The sequence below is a fragment of the Periophthalmus magnuspinnatus genome, chromosome 13 (assembly GCF_009829125.3).
Source record: "Periophthalmus magnuspinnatus isolate fPerMag1 chromosome 13, fPerMag1.2.pri, whole genome shotgun sequence".
In the NCBI taxonomy this organism is placed as follows: Eukaryota; Metazoa; Chordata; class Actinopteri; order Gobiiformes; family Gobiidae; genus Periophthalmus; species Periophthalmus magnuspinnatus.
In genome coordinates, this window is record NC_047138.1 from 18,146,400 (window position 1) to 18,160,034 (window position 13,635).

The 13,635-nt window shown below is 42.1% G+C and overlaps 1 protein-coding gene across 2 annotated transcripts in view; it reads left to right on the top strand.

Moving 5' to 3' along the window:
* The window catches only part of ccdc9 (coiled-coil domain containing 9), a 28,597-nt gene extending 17,091 nt beyond the window's left edge, over window positions 1–11,506 (top strand). For both annotated transcript variants that reach the window (XM_055226152.1, XM_033976541.2), the window contains exon 14: window positions 10,965–11,506. In XM_055226152.1, coding sequence (XP_055082127.1) covers window positions 10,965–10,987 — 23 coding nt within the window. In that variant the 3' untranslated portion in view covers window positions 10,988–11,506. The remainder of the gene's footprint in view (window positions 1–10,964) is intronic.
* Window positions 11,507–13,635: the final 2,129 nt, after the last annotated feature.

The window sequence follows — 13,635 nt, forward strand, 5'->3', positions numbered from 1 at the left end:
GTCTGTTTACAAGTGACGAAAGTTTTATATTGACAATATGAATTGATTTGTGTTTCTTGAGCTGCTCCTTCAGATATGATTTAATTTCTCATTTTTATGTCTCTCCTTTGAAAATACCAGATTTTGGGCATTATTTAATGTTGTGCCTTTCAAATTACATAAACTTTAAATTATAAATCAGATGTTAGGTCCCAACAGTTACTCTTACAGTTACTCTTACTTGAGTAGTAGTTTTCGCAAATACTTTTTTTACTCGAGTAATTTCTTACTACTACATTACACTTCTCTTTGAATAATACTATTCTGAAGTAATGTTACTCTTACTGGAGTAACATTTTTGGCTACTCTACCCACCTCTGCTAAGTAGGTCAAAAATGGTACTAAATCAGGACTAAACTAGGTCACAACTGGGGCAAAACCATGGAAACCACGATTAAACTAGGACTGATATTATCTGAATTTCAAATCAGGAAAACCAGGACTTTTTATTTTCTAAACAATTTGCCTCTGTCACAGTCACTATGGTACAATGCATTACTATTATTATTGATATATGAAGTTTAAAGAAGACCTATTGTGCTTTTGTATGCTCTATAATTATAATCATTTGTGCATCCATGGATCGTTATATTATTTGCACATTCTAAATTGCAATATTCATCTGAAATTACTTAATAAAAGAAACAAGTCCACTGACTTGGATATTAGATAACTGCTGTGCCCAATGGGAGTAGACTTCGCCGTAAACTTAGCTGTTGGCCACTTTTATGGGTAGCTTCGCATAATATTTTTTTCCATTTGCACCAAAATGACTCTGCGATGCTGCTGAATCCTATGTGTGTCACCGATTAAGAATATAAAATGGAGAATGAAGCAAGTACTGCACTGTGGTGTGTACCAGTGGCGATGTAAACGGGGATTGATCGGCAGTATGACAATAAGAAATTTAAAGATTCCTCAAACATACATGAATTACTACAAATACAACTTGGACAGTGTAAATGATAAGGAAGTGACTATAACATGGTTAACAGCTCTGAAAAGTGGATTTTGGAAAATGGGTCTGCTTGGAAGTGATTTTCTGAAGTCATCTCCTTCATTTAGGGGCAAGTGTCCTTCCTCAGCCCTAACAGAGGCCAATGTTACAGGCTTCAATGAGAATGAGGAGCAGTCAAAAATAAATAAATAATACTAATAAAATAAAAATTGTGCACAATTAAATTGAGCAAGAGCCCATAATAAGTAGTGATCTTTCTTATTGTCCTTTTGTGGTTAATGAAACAATTAAATATACATTCAAACAAATGTATCACTTTAATGCAAACTAGTGTTGTCACGATACTAAAATTTTAAATCGATACTAACAAATAGACTTGATATGCAGTACCGATGCCAATACCACAATGATGATAAATACACTTTCTTTAGACAATGGAATGTGCTTTTCAACATTAACTGATAGTGCTTTCTTTTATTTTACCATCTGGGCTTATCTGTGTAAACTCTCAATCATCCAAGTAAGTTCCATAGTGGTCCATGGGCGTATACTAGTCTATGTGCCTATGCTTATTTTGAAAATGTTTTTTTTTTAAACTCAAAAGACAACTGTTTACAACCATGATGAGAGTCTGAGGGTGGGTCCTCCTCAGAGACAGACGAGCTGACCACATGAAACCAGCAGCTCCATTAGCACACTGCTAATTGAATCCGATGGCCGCTTCCTGACCACATGCACAGTGACACAGGGCAGCCACAGAACAAAACAGGTTTACAACAAACAAGTGTCACTGAGTCCCTTGCTTTCATCTTTCATCTCTGCAGGGTTGGTGGATAATGGCTAACCAAAGCTGCTCTTAAATGGCCTATACTACGCTATTTTCTCATTTATGTCATAATGTTGTTTCCTCATCACAAACATACCTAGAGTTGTGTTTTGTTCCATTCACACATGTTTATCACACTTAGACCACACTCACACCAAGAGTGACATGAACGACTTGAGTGACCAGCTCCTATTTATTTCCTATACAGGCTGGAGCAGGGAGGAGGCTAGAGGAAGTGGAAAGGAAAGAGGCGTGATCAAAGTGATCTGAGCGTAGCCGAGTTGAACTGTAGTCAAATTTATGCAAATATGGAGCGATATCTCCAAGGCGACAGCTACTCAGTGAACACCTTTGTCATACTAAAATAATTCAGATAATTTCAACCCTGGAATTTCCAGGGTTTTACCCTACTGAACAAAGGGTAAAACGTAGCTGTTAACTTGAAAACTACCACTACCTGATATCACAAGGTGGAAAAGAGCATTTTGAACTTTGAGTAAATTTTAGTCTGTATACATTTCCAAACATGTCAACAATGAAACAGAACAACTCCAGGTATGTTTTTGGCTCAAAGCTCACAAGAATCAATTTTGTGAAATATAAGACTTGTAAAGTTGGACACTAAATCTATTTTTTTCACTACTGAGTATATGGTGTTTGAATAGTATTATCTACTGTTCCAAGTAATTTATTAGCAATTAGATTTAGGTGTTTTTGACCAGAAAGCTGCAAAATTACCCAAGCCCCTCTCCCCTCACTCTCCCCTTTAGTCCTCCAGGCCCCTCTCCCCTCACTCTCGCCTTCGTCAGCCTTTGCGGTCGACAAAGGCTACTCGTAGGAGCACCCTTCATCAGCCGGGCCTTTCAAACGGTACTTCAAAGTGTGCAACCACACTTATACCCCTCACTCTCCCATTTAGTCCTCCAGGACCTTCTAACTTCACTCTCACCTTTAGTCCTCCAGGCCCCTCTCTCTCCCCTTAGTCCTCCAGACCCCTCTTCCCTCACTCTCCCTTTAGTTCTCCAGGCCCCTCTCCCCTCACTCTCCCCTTTAGTCCTCTGGGCATGCCCAGTTTAGCAGCTCTATTTGATATGTGGTTCTGGGTGGAATTTAGGTGTTTCGTCCCAATTTAACCTGCATATGTGTCATGGAGAAAGCAATGGCTCACAGCTGGAGCTCTCGTCCAAGTGCTCAAGTGCTGCGTGGAAAAGTTAATTGGAGACTCATTGAGAAAAATTGATAATTAATTTTGATTTTAACTCGGAAATTTAACTTGGATTATAGTGTGGATACAAATGATGAGAAGGATTTAGTTTTATATTACACTGACAGTTCTTCACAATAAAGCACATTTAAGAGTTATTAGCGACAAAACATTGTAAATAACTTCTCAAATAATTTGTATATGAGCATATTGCCATCAAAACAACACATCCCCTCATAACTACTATCACAAAATTTGTACGCTTTCTAGGGTTGCCAAAAAATCGAAATCTAAAACTAGTATCAGAACTAGAACATTTGAAGTAACAATACTAGTCACATTCACAGGACAGAAATGAACCTTTCCTGAATAATTTTAGAATGATCTTGAGCCGTACCAGAACAAGTACAAGACCACATAGACTAGTGTAGGGAGGAGAGAGACTCGGGCAAGAACCCCCACTTTCTCACAGATGGACTAAAGGATGCCACATCAAAAGGACTGTAGAGTCTGCATACTCTCATTTCTTGACAAGAGGACCCCATGAATTTAAGTGCCCGTTGACAAACCCCGAGAGTTCAAAAGCAGACACGCCACAGTGCTGATTACGTATGGTTTACAAGCAAACCTCCTGGTTTGGTACGACAAGCCATAATTCATACCAATCTCCTAATTCCACTTATCAGCCAGACAATGGCGCCACAGACTGAGGGACCAACTGTTATAACGATGGATTGGTTAAAAACCTACTCACAATGTTGGACAGTGGCAGGTGGGGAGTTTGACTGGGGCGGTACACCTGTCAAACATAATGCAGGTGTCCTAAGGCGAGCTCAGGAAGGACAATAATAATAATAATAATAATACATTTTATTTGTTAGGCGCCTTTCAAGGCTCTCAAGGTCGCCGTACATCAAGACAATAAAACAGTGTAAAATGATTAAAAATACATTAAAAAACAAATATTGATTAAAGCAAAGATTAAAGATTAAAAGACAGCGCAGTTATGGTCAGAGTGGTCAGGGTGAGAAGGCCTTTCTAAACAGATGAGTTTTGAGTTTAGATTTGAAGTGTGAGAGTGAGTGTGTGTTGCGGAGGTCATGGGGGAGGGAGTTCCAGAGCTGGCTCTGCTCCCCATAGTGACGAGACGGGCAGGAGGGACAGTGAGGTGCAGGGAAGAGGAGGAGCGGAGGGAGCGGGCGGGTGTGGAAATGTGAATGAGGTCAGACAGGTATGGAGGGGCCAGGTTGTGGAGAGCTTTGTATGTGAGGAGTATGATTTTGTAGTGTATACGGTGCGTGATGAGGAGCCAGTGGAGCTGTTGCAGGACAGGTGTGATGTGGTGATGGGAGGGTGTGTATGTGATAGTGCGGGTGGCTGAGTTTTGGACCAGTTAGAGTTTATGGAGTGATTTTTGTGGGAATCCAAACAGAAGAGAGTTGCAGTAGTCTATACGGGAAGTGACCAGGCTATGGATGAGGATGGCGGTGGTGTGTGGGGTGAGTGAGGGACGGAGGCGGTGGATGTTTCTGAAGTGGAAGTAGGCGGACCGGGTGATGTTGTTGATATGGGAGGTGAAGGAAAGTGTGCTGTCGAGGATGACACCCAGACTCTTTACCTGAGGGGAGGGGGAGATAGAGGAGCCATCAATGGATATGGAAAAAGGATTTATTTTGCTTAGGGTGGATTTGGTGCCGACGAGTAGGAGTTCTGTTTTATTGCCCTTAAGTTTGAGGAAGTTTGAGGTGAACCAGGTTTGTATTTCTGTGAGGCAGTCTATCAGGGAGGAGGGTGGAAGTGTGGAGTTGGGTTTACTGGAAATGTAGAGCTGGGTGTCATACGCGTAACAGTGAAAGTGAATGTGATGTTTTCTAAAGATGGACCAAGGGGGAGAAGATAGATTAAAAAGAACAGAGGACCGAGGACAGAACCCTGAGGAACACCTGACATGACAGGGAAGGGGTGTGAGGTGAATGACTTGAGCTGAATAAACTGAGAGCGATCTGAGAGGTAGGAGTGGAACCAGAGTACCAGAGATACCAATGGAGGAAAGTCTGTCGAGGAGGATGGAGTGTGAAATAGTGTCAAATGCTGCACTGAGGTCTAGCAGGAGGAGGATGGAGAGTGAACCAGAGTCAGCAGAGAGGAGGAGGTCGTTAGACATTTTCAGAAGGGCAGTTTCAGTGCTATGGAGGGGACGGAAGCCAGATTGAAATTGTTCGTAGATGTTAGATGGGTGTTGAGGTGGGCAGCAACAGTTTTCTCAAGGAGTTTGGAAATGAAGGGTAGGTTTGAAATGGGGCGAAAGTTATTGAGGTCAGAGGGATCAGAACCGGGTTTTTTGAGTATCGGAGTGACGGCAGCAATTTTGAGGGTGGAGGGAACAGTACTGGAGGTGAGAGAGGAGTGAATGATATCAGTTATGAGGGGGGACAGTGCAGGGATGGAGGTTATGATGAGGACAGTAGGGAGAGGGTCCAGTTGACAGGTGGAGGATTTGGAGTTCTGAATGAAAGTGGAGATTTGGGTGACAGAGGGCAGGGTGAAAGAAGAAAGCAGGTGCGTTGGGAAAACGGAAGATGAAACAGGTGGGTTTGAGTTGCTGGTGGATCAGTTGAATTTTGGTGGTGAAGAAAGCAGCCAGGTTATTGCAGAATTCTGAGGAATAGAGGTGAGGTGGAAGTGAGTCCGGCGGTTTTGTGATCTGTGAGAGGAGTGAGAATAGTGTTTTTGAGTTACCTTCATGTGAACTGATTAAATTAGAGTAGTAAGTGGATCTTGCTGTGAATATGGACTGTTTGTAATGGAGGATGTGTGAGATGAACATGTCTTTGTGTATGATGAGTCCGGTTTTCCTGCTTGTGTTTTGAGGTGTCTGAGGGCGGGGGTGTACCAGGGTGCAGAGTGAGTGAATGAGGCGGACCGAGTTTTGAGTGGGGCTATGGTGTTGAGTATGTGGTGGAGGTGTGTGTTGTAGTGTGTAAGAAACTCATCTGTTGTAGAAAGGCCATCAACACTGGACAGAAACCTCCCGTGGAGCAGAAGGGCAAAAACTTGCTTGATCTAGATTTTTAGTATGAATACAGACCGTGAAAGCGGGGCCTCATGATCCTTCTGACTTTTTGGGTTTTAAGCAAGAGGTGTCAGAAAAGTTACCACAGGGATAACTGACTTGTGGCAGCCAAGCGTTCATAGCGACGCTGCTTTTTGATCCTTCGATGTCGGCTCTTCCTTCATTGTGAAGCATAATTAAACATAAAGTGTTGGATTGTTCACCCACTAATGGGGCGACGCTACCATCTGTGGGATTATAACTGAATGTCTCTAAGTCAGAATCCCCCCTAAACGTGATGCCGTAGCGCTGTGGATCCTTAAGTGGTCAAGGATAGCCAGCCCGAGGGGGTTGGTGAGCAGAGCCGTTCGTGACAGGGCTGGGGCACGGCCAACACGGGTAGCCCCTCTCCTATCTTGCACCTCATGTTTGTGGAGAACCTGGTGCTAAATCACTTGCAGATCCTCTTTTGCACTAAAGTTTGACCCACCGAGGCCGCAATAGAAAACTACTGCGAAAACAGCCTGCACGGACTAGTCCCTGTGTTCTCCTTCTATTTCTTTTACTTTTTCCAATATGCCACGGATTTTTGCTATCTTCCGAGACGCCATCCCTCCCCTCTCGTCTCTCTCTTTAAGGATGTGGGGAAAGCATGCTGATGTCCCCAAAAGTGCCATCTCTATGTTTCTGGGGATCCAAAATATTTAATCGCTATACTTTCCTAAACCTCTAGTTAAGTTTCTCTTGCTAAAGGCAGTGCAAGTAAACAGTTTGAGAGTTGCCCTGAAAGTGGAGTAATTCCACTCTAAAATGCACGTAAACAGCATTCTAACTTGCCGAGGACCACCTTACCCGAGACCACGCCCTCATCTGTAACCGGTATAGTGACCCCCTCGAGACCTGACCTGAAACGAGATATTCCACTGACAAAATGCTTGGATTAACCTTGGATCTGCATTATCGCCCCCACTAGAGGAATTGATCAACTGACCTATGCATCTCCCCAGGAAGATCTAAAAAAGCAGTGCCCTTATTTGACCTAAGTTGGCACATTGGTAAATTGTGTCCCATGCACAAAGCAAAAGTAGATCTTGTGAACAACTGTAGCGAGTCATATTTCATGACTGGTCTAATTTTGGAGGTGGTATGATTCCGGAGATTCATCACAGTGTAAATGAGTCCTGTCAATGATGATTAGCCAAGAAGTGAACCGGCTTGCTGCGCCTCTGATTGTTTTAGAGCTGCCTGCTCCACTCACGCCAGCTCCCGCTCATCCAGCTACACCTCTGTACTGCTACTGCTGTTGCTGTTTCTCATAAAAGCTGATACTTTTTTTTTTTTTTTTTTTCTGTTTTTTAATTATTGTGTTGTCACTTGATCACAAAAGTCCCACAAATTGGTGACTACAGCCCAGGGGCCACATACAGCCCTTTGGGTTTATTAATCCGGCCCGCCAAACATGACCAAATTATATTAAAATAGGTAATTTTCAACAAGTTGTTGAACTTTAGGCACTTGATAATATGGAATGAGTTTTTGAATGTGTTTATTTAACTGAAATTTAATAAATGAATTACTAATTTAATGAATGCATTTTGAAAACAGTTTGTACAATGAGCCTCGCATATTCATGCTTGCTGGGGGTATGATGCTAACGCCTAGAGTTAGCATCATATCCCCAGCAACCTCTTTCTGAGGTTTTGTTAATTTTTATTTTTTATTTATTCTTTATTTTAACACAATCTGACCAGAAAGAGCTGATTTGGTTGGAATTACAACAATTAATTTGTGCTGTTAAACAAGTCCCTCTCAAATCAAATTCAGTCACAAGCTAACTAGCATTATCCATACATTTTTCATTTAGTAACACACTCTCACTCTTTTTGTTGAAAATCAAACACTTACACAAGACCATCAACTCTCCTATTGATCACAGTCTCCTGAAAATATGCTGTTTAAATCAGTTTTGTATTTTTTCTTGAATTTCAGACTTGGCTCTTAAAACTGATTTGACCGTTTTTCCTAATGTGTGCATTGTGTCAGGATGGTAACTGCTGAACATTCCACCATAGACATACATGCAGTACACCCAAAGTGTGATGTCACTGCAAGATATCAATTCATTACACTTTCCTTTCCTATGAAATATCTAAGAGGGAAATTCACAAATGTTGGACTTGATAATTTCTATTAGTGACTAGACCCAAGATCTCGCTTTAACAATAGAAATCTGCATTTTTAAAATATATGTATTTTAACAGCCCCTCATCTGTGTTAAATCTTATTCACCTATAGAATGTTGTGGGGTCATCTGAAACCCAGTGATAGGTTGAGTTCACATTCTAGAATTTGATGGCTTAATTTCAGATTAAGAGAGCGGCCTATTGATACTTTGCCGTACTCACTCTCTGTAGATTTCAGAGCCCCACCTCGCCCTTGATGTCATATGAACACAACTATTGGTGGTTTTCAGATTCTAGAATGTGATGACCCTAGAAGTCACTGTATTACAACAAAAGTCTGCATTTTAGCTGCCCCCTATCTGTATTAAATATGATAGGCATATAAAATGTTGTGATGTCATCTGAAACCCGGTAATAGGACATGTTTTTTGCACAGCTGAAGCCAAGTTGCCGGTTGAGTACATTTTTATAGACAACATTCACAGCCAGGACAATATTAGATGTGTCAATAGGCCTAAGTGAATACTTAGCAACACATTTTCTAAATAGTGTACTCATCGATTAAAGGAGTTATTGCTTAGTACTGTATATTATAGAGATGGCATGGAAGGCAAGTCCGGTGGAGAAATCCCACTTTACGAGTTTAGTCCAAGTACAGTGCACACAAAACAAAGAGTATGCAGCTGAATATGACTACAGATATGAGATTATTGGTAGAATACATAACAGATTACATCACAACACGAGGATTTCAGTAGTTTAGGCTCAGAGCAAATCAAGCGTTTCCTATTTTATTTATGTGAATTATCAGTAAACCTAAATTGTTATGAACCTTCATTATGTTACACTATAAATGTCAAAGTTAAAAAAAATCAAACATTAGAGCATTTTAAAGCCTGTGTTATGAATATTAAGTTAAAAAAAATATAGAATACATCAGAAGGAACACAAGCATAACCCTACTGTTTTGCTAAATGGTGCTGGAGAAGTGACACAGCGCAACAGGCCCGTCCACAGTGCGGTCTGTTCTGGTTCTAAAAGTAAATTTTCCATTCAGTTTCCTTTTTTGAAAAACTCAAATATAAAAAAAGGTAATGCAGAGGCTAACCAGCTATGTGCTAATTAGTATCCACAACTCAGTTGTTTTAAGACTAAAAAGCATGTTTAAAACGCAAAATTTGGCAAAATTATCAAATAAATCGGCAGTTTATAAAGCTTCAGAAACAGATTTTAAATAAAATGAAAACTTCAAGCAGTGATTAAGAGCCCTCGCAACGTTTGTGACTGCAGCAGGGCACGCCACAGCGAGAGAGCTGCATATCAACCTTGCCTTGACATATCATTCAACATTTCCAGTGTCAAATTGGAGATAAATGTTTCCAGTCCATTTTAAAAGCAGGGGGTGCAGGAGAGCCATTTTTAAAGATTGAATTTTAATCCATGCATCATTTTGTCCAGCTCATCAAAATACACAGATGCTTCATTGGGTTTGTCTGAATCAGATGCAAAAGCTACAATAAGTTATATGCTTTCAAAATGGCTGCTTTGTAAAGAGCTCAGTATGACCACACACTGAGACTTATGTAAATTCTTTTAACTTTTTGATCCCAGATATGTCATGATGGTACCTCAGTTTGGAGTCCGTTGGATAAAAATCCTTGGACAAGTTTGTTAAATTACGAGGTCTAGATTTTAGCCATCTGCATATATTGATTTAAAATGGTCCCCGTAGAATTTTTTTGCTCAGGGTCACATAAAGAATGAGAGTCCCAAATTTCATTGGGTTATGACAACAAATTTTTTTCACTTCCCATTGACTTTTTTTGAAGGGCGACCATGCAAATGTGTACTTCTGTGGTCTTCATTGGCTTTTGGTTCAGAATCACATAGAGTGAGTGCACCAAATTTTATTAGTCTACAACATGCAAAATGTTTCTGTCCCATTTTAACTTTGCCGGCGGTCTGGAGAGGCACTTTTAAAGATGAAACTTAAATTCACATATCATTATGTCCAGATCATCAAAACACACAAATGCTACATTGAGTCTGTCCAAATCAGACCATTTTTGTAAAAGTTAAAAGGATTTTTATACTTCAAAGATGTCCCATATTTTAAATAAAACGTGGGGCATGGTTGAAGTGTTCTTGATGAAAACTGTTGGAGGAAATGTTAGAAGATTATGATGAGTGATTTTATAAATCGATTTTTGAGGTGGGGCTACTGAGCCGTCTTTCAGTATTTCTTCTCTGCGCCTTCACTCAAAATTGGAGCTCAGTGAACTCAAATTTTTGATACCACAAATCTACTGCTTGAGTGTTGTGATTTTCCTGAAAATTATACAAATTAATTATGCAATGGGGCTCTCACACAAATGTGAGTTGGACAAGTCGCTGGCTCGCCCTCCGAGCACATTTGTGGTCAGGCTCTAATTATAGGTCTTGTCTTCATTAGTTACCATAGAGCTGATTTGCACTGAGCTTTCAAAGTCTTTAGGAAAAGTACATCAGAAATGTACTTCCGGAAACTGGGGATGGGCACTGGTCAGTCACTGTCCATCTCCATTGTACTGTTATGGTGCAATTGAACATTATATCGAGTGTTTTTGCATTCCCAGAGTAACGACTATCATTCTGAGCATGATGAATCAGATGAGACAGAAGTGCTCAAAAATCTCAAGAACCTCTGCTTTTTGTGTTTACAGACTTACCTCAGGAGCAGCTGTGATGGCTCATCTGAACACACCACTGCGCCGCCCAATGCTGTGTTTTAAACAGGACTGCTTTTAAAGAGACACACAAATGAATCGTGTCATGTGATTGGACAGAAAATTCTGTGCATCACTGAGCATAAACTTAACCAGGGGCCAGTGTGTCCATGGTGACAGGGGTACTGCACCCTTATGTATTTGGAGCAGTGAGTGATCCCTCCCTCACACGACTTTTATCAGTTTAAGCTGCAATTCTGTCATATGTTTATTCACGAGGGGAAGTGGAATTTGTCAATCATGTGCAGTGTTTTTATTTACTCCCATTCCTGTACACTGCCTTCTGAATGTCACAGGCCATATGCAAAGCAGATGAAATGAATCATGTTTTTCTATCTGAACATAAAGTTTTTAACCATGCTGTCTGTGAGTGAAATGAAATAAACCTGTGCTGACTCAGACTGGCACTGTCATCTGTCTCAAACTCATCTGAATGTTTAATGTCTTGTGTGGTCTTTGTGTCATGTCACTGAGTTTGGCTCCTGCTTGTGTTCACTTTTATAATGTAAATCATGTTTTTTAGCCTAACCTCTGGTGCCCTGCTCGGGACTGTACTGTACAAGAAGCACAATAAAGCTTTGGTTGGGGTTTGGTTTAATCAGAATGTCTTTGTTCCACTGGTCTCCTCAGAGCATAACCCTCTCTGCAGCTTGTCACATGGTTTCAAGGAGTCGTTCTGGGGAAGACGCAGGTTTCAACCTCTGTGCGCAGCTGCAAAGGGAGACGTTTGCTCTAACTGCCCGAGTCAAGGGGGAGCGCGGCCCCTCCTCGTGCCAATATGCGTCAAAACGGGCAAACGTGGAACGGACAGGAAGTGCACGCGGTTCTGACTCGGCAGAGGGAGACGCGTGGAGTCCTTGTGGGCACTGAAGGTCGTTAGAGTGCTACTCCATAGAGAAAGGCGCCTATCTCTTCACGCAGCACAAGATGCAAGTGCGTATTATTATTGCCGGACATTTTCCAACAATATAAGCCTTAAACTGGGCTATATCAACAAAAACATTATCGTTTCATGTGGGTTTATTTTGAAAGAAAGAGACGGACGCGCTTGTGTAATGGTGTTTTGCTTGGCCAGAGTCCCGTGCCGTGCAGCTCTTGCCGGAGCCGCTGGAGTTTGAGCTTGTCCGGTGCGCAGTGACAGTTGCCTGCCTCCTCTCCGCTGCAGTCTCTCCGCTGCACCTCCACGGGACATAGGAGACTGTTCCTGGACAAGTCAAAACTCTGGACTGTTCTGGTCCGCTCTGGGCTCTATGGTCCCGCTGCAGACTTCCATAGGGGATCCAGCAGCCCCGAGACTTGAGCGTGATGAAAGCGTCCAGCTGCGAGGAGCAGCACAAGCTCAATGGAGGGGACATGAGGCGCAGGCCGAGTTACCCCGGTGAGCTGCGGGACAAACAAGCCCGGAGGTCCACGCGCATCTGGGTCAAAGTGGCCATGGCCGTGGCGTATTTCATGTGCGTGTCCGTAGCTGCTTTTGTCTTGGTAATTTATTACGTGTTCTTTTGGAAGCCTTCGGGCACGCACCACAACAGCACGAGCGTCAGCTTGAGCGCGTGTCCGCAGAAGCAGGAGTGAGTTTGGCGCTGTTTGACAGTGGATCTGTGTCCTCTTCGGGCATTACGGAACTAAAGAGGAGCGTGGCCACTCTTCGGGCATTATGGAACTAAAGAGGAGAGTGGCGCGCACTATGCACTCGGGACTGTCCCAACACAGTTCCTCGGAGGAGTCTGGATCTGCTCAGGATGGCTTCTTTTTCCATTTCTCTCACGCTCTTCTAATCTCACACAGAGACATTGGTAGCAGCACCACACTAAAATCAAATCTAAGCTGAACTCATCCGTTCCAGGCTCCAGTCCTCAGGGCTGTGCGCAAATGCATGCTCCCTCCACACTGTTCACAGTAAGCCATTAGTAGTACTGTAGGCCAAATCTGACATGGCTTAGTGCAGAAGAAAGAGAGCTGTCTTGCTTTTCTACAGAATTGCCTTCTATATTCACTGTCTTGTATGCTCCTTGACCTGTTGAGTCTTCTCTCCAAAAATAGGTTATCTTAGTTTTTGCATTACTCTGGAAGAAAAAACGTTACCAGCTGGTTGTTTGATTGTCCACTGGGGCCGTTGATGCCACAGACTGTTTTCTGTTCTGATAAACTATGCATTTCTTGCACTGTGTTGTCATTGATGCATATTGTCCTTGCTTGCACCACACGTTGGGGTTGAGGTTGGGATAGTGGCAGCAGAGATGGGAAACGTTTTCTCTCTCTTCTTAATCACCCTTTTGCTCCATTCACGCAGAAGTGTCCTTGTTCCCACGTTTCTTAATTTTTTTAAAGGCTTGATCTTCCCACAGCATTAAAGACCCTGTTTTATTTTCACACATCACCACTAGATGCTATCCATTTTAGAAAGCCAGCTTTGGCCTGACAGATCAAGACCAGAGAGCACAGGTGAGCCTGAACAAAGGCCAGGGGAGGGAAGGAGCCAGATGAGGAGGGAGGGAAAAACAGGTTTCACATCTGCCATTTACTGGTGAAAAAATAATAATAATCTAAAAAATGTACGAATGGCACCTTAAGTAGCCTACCTCAGTGCAGTATTCAGTATTCAGAT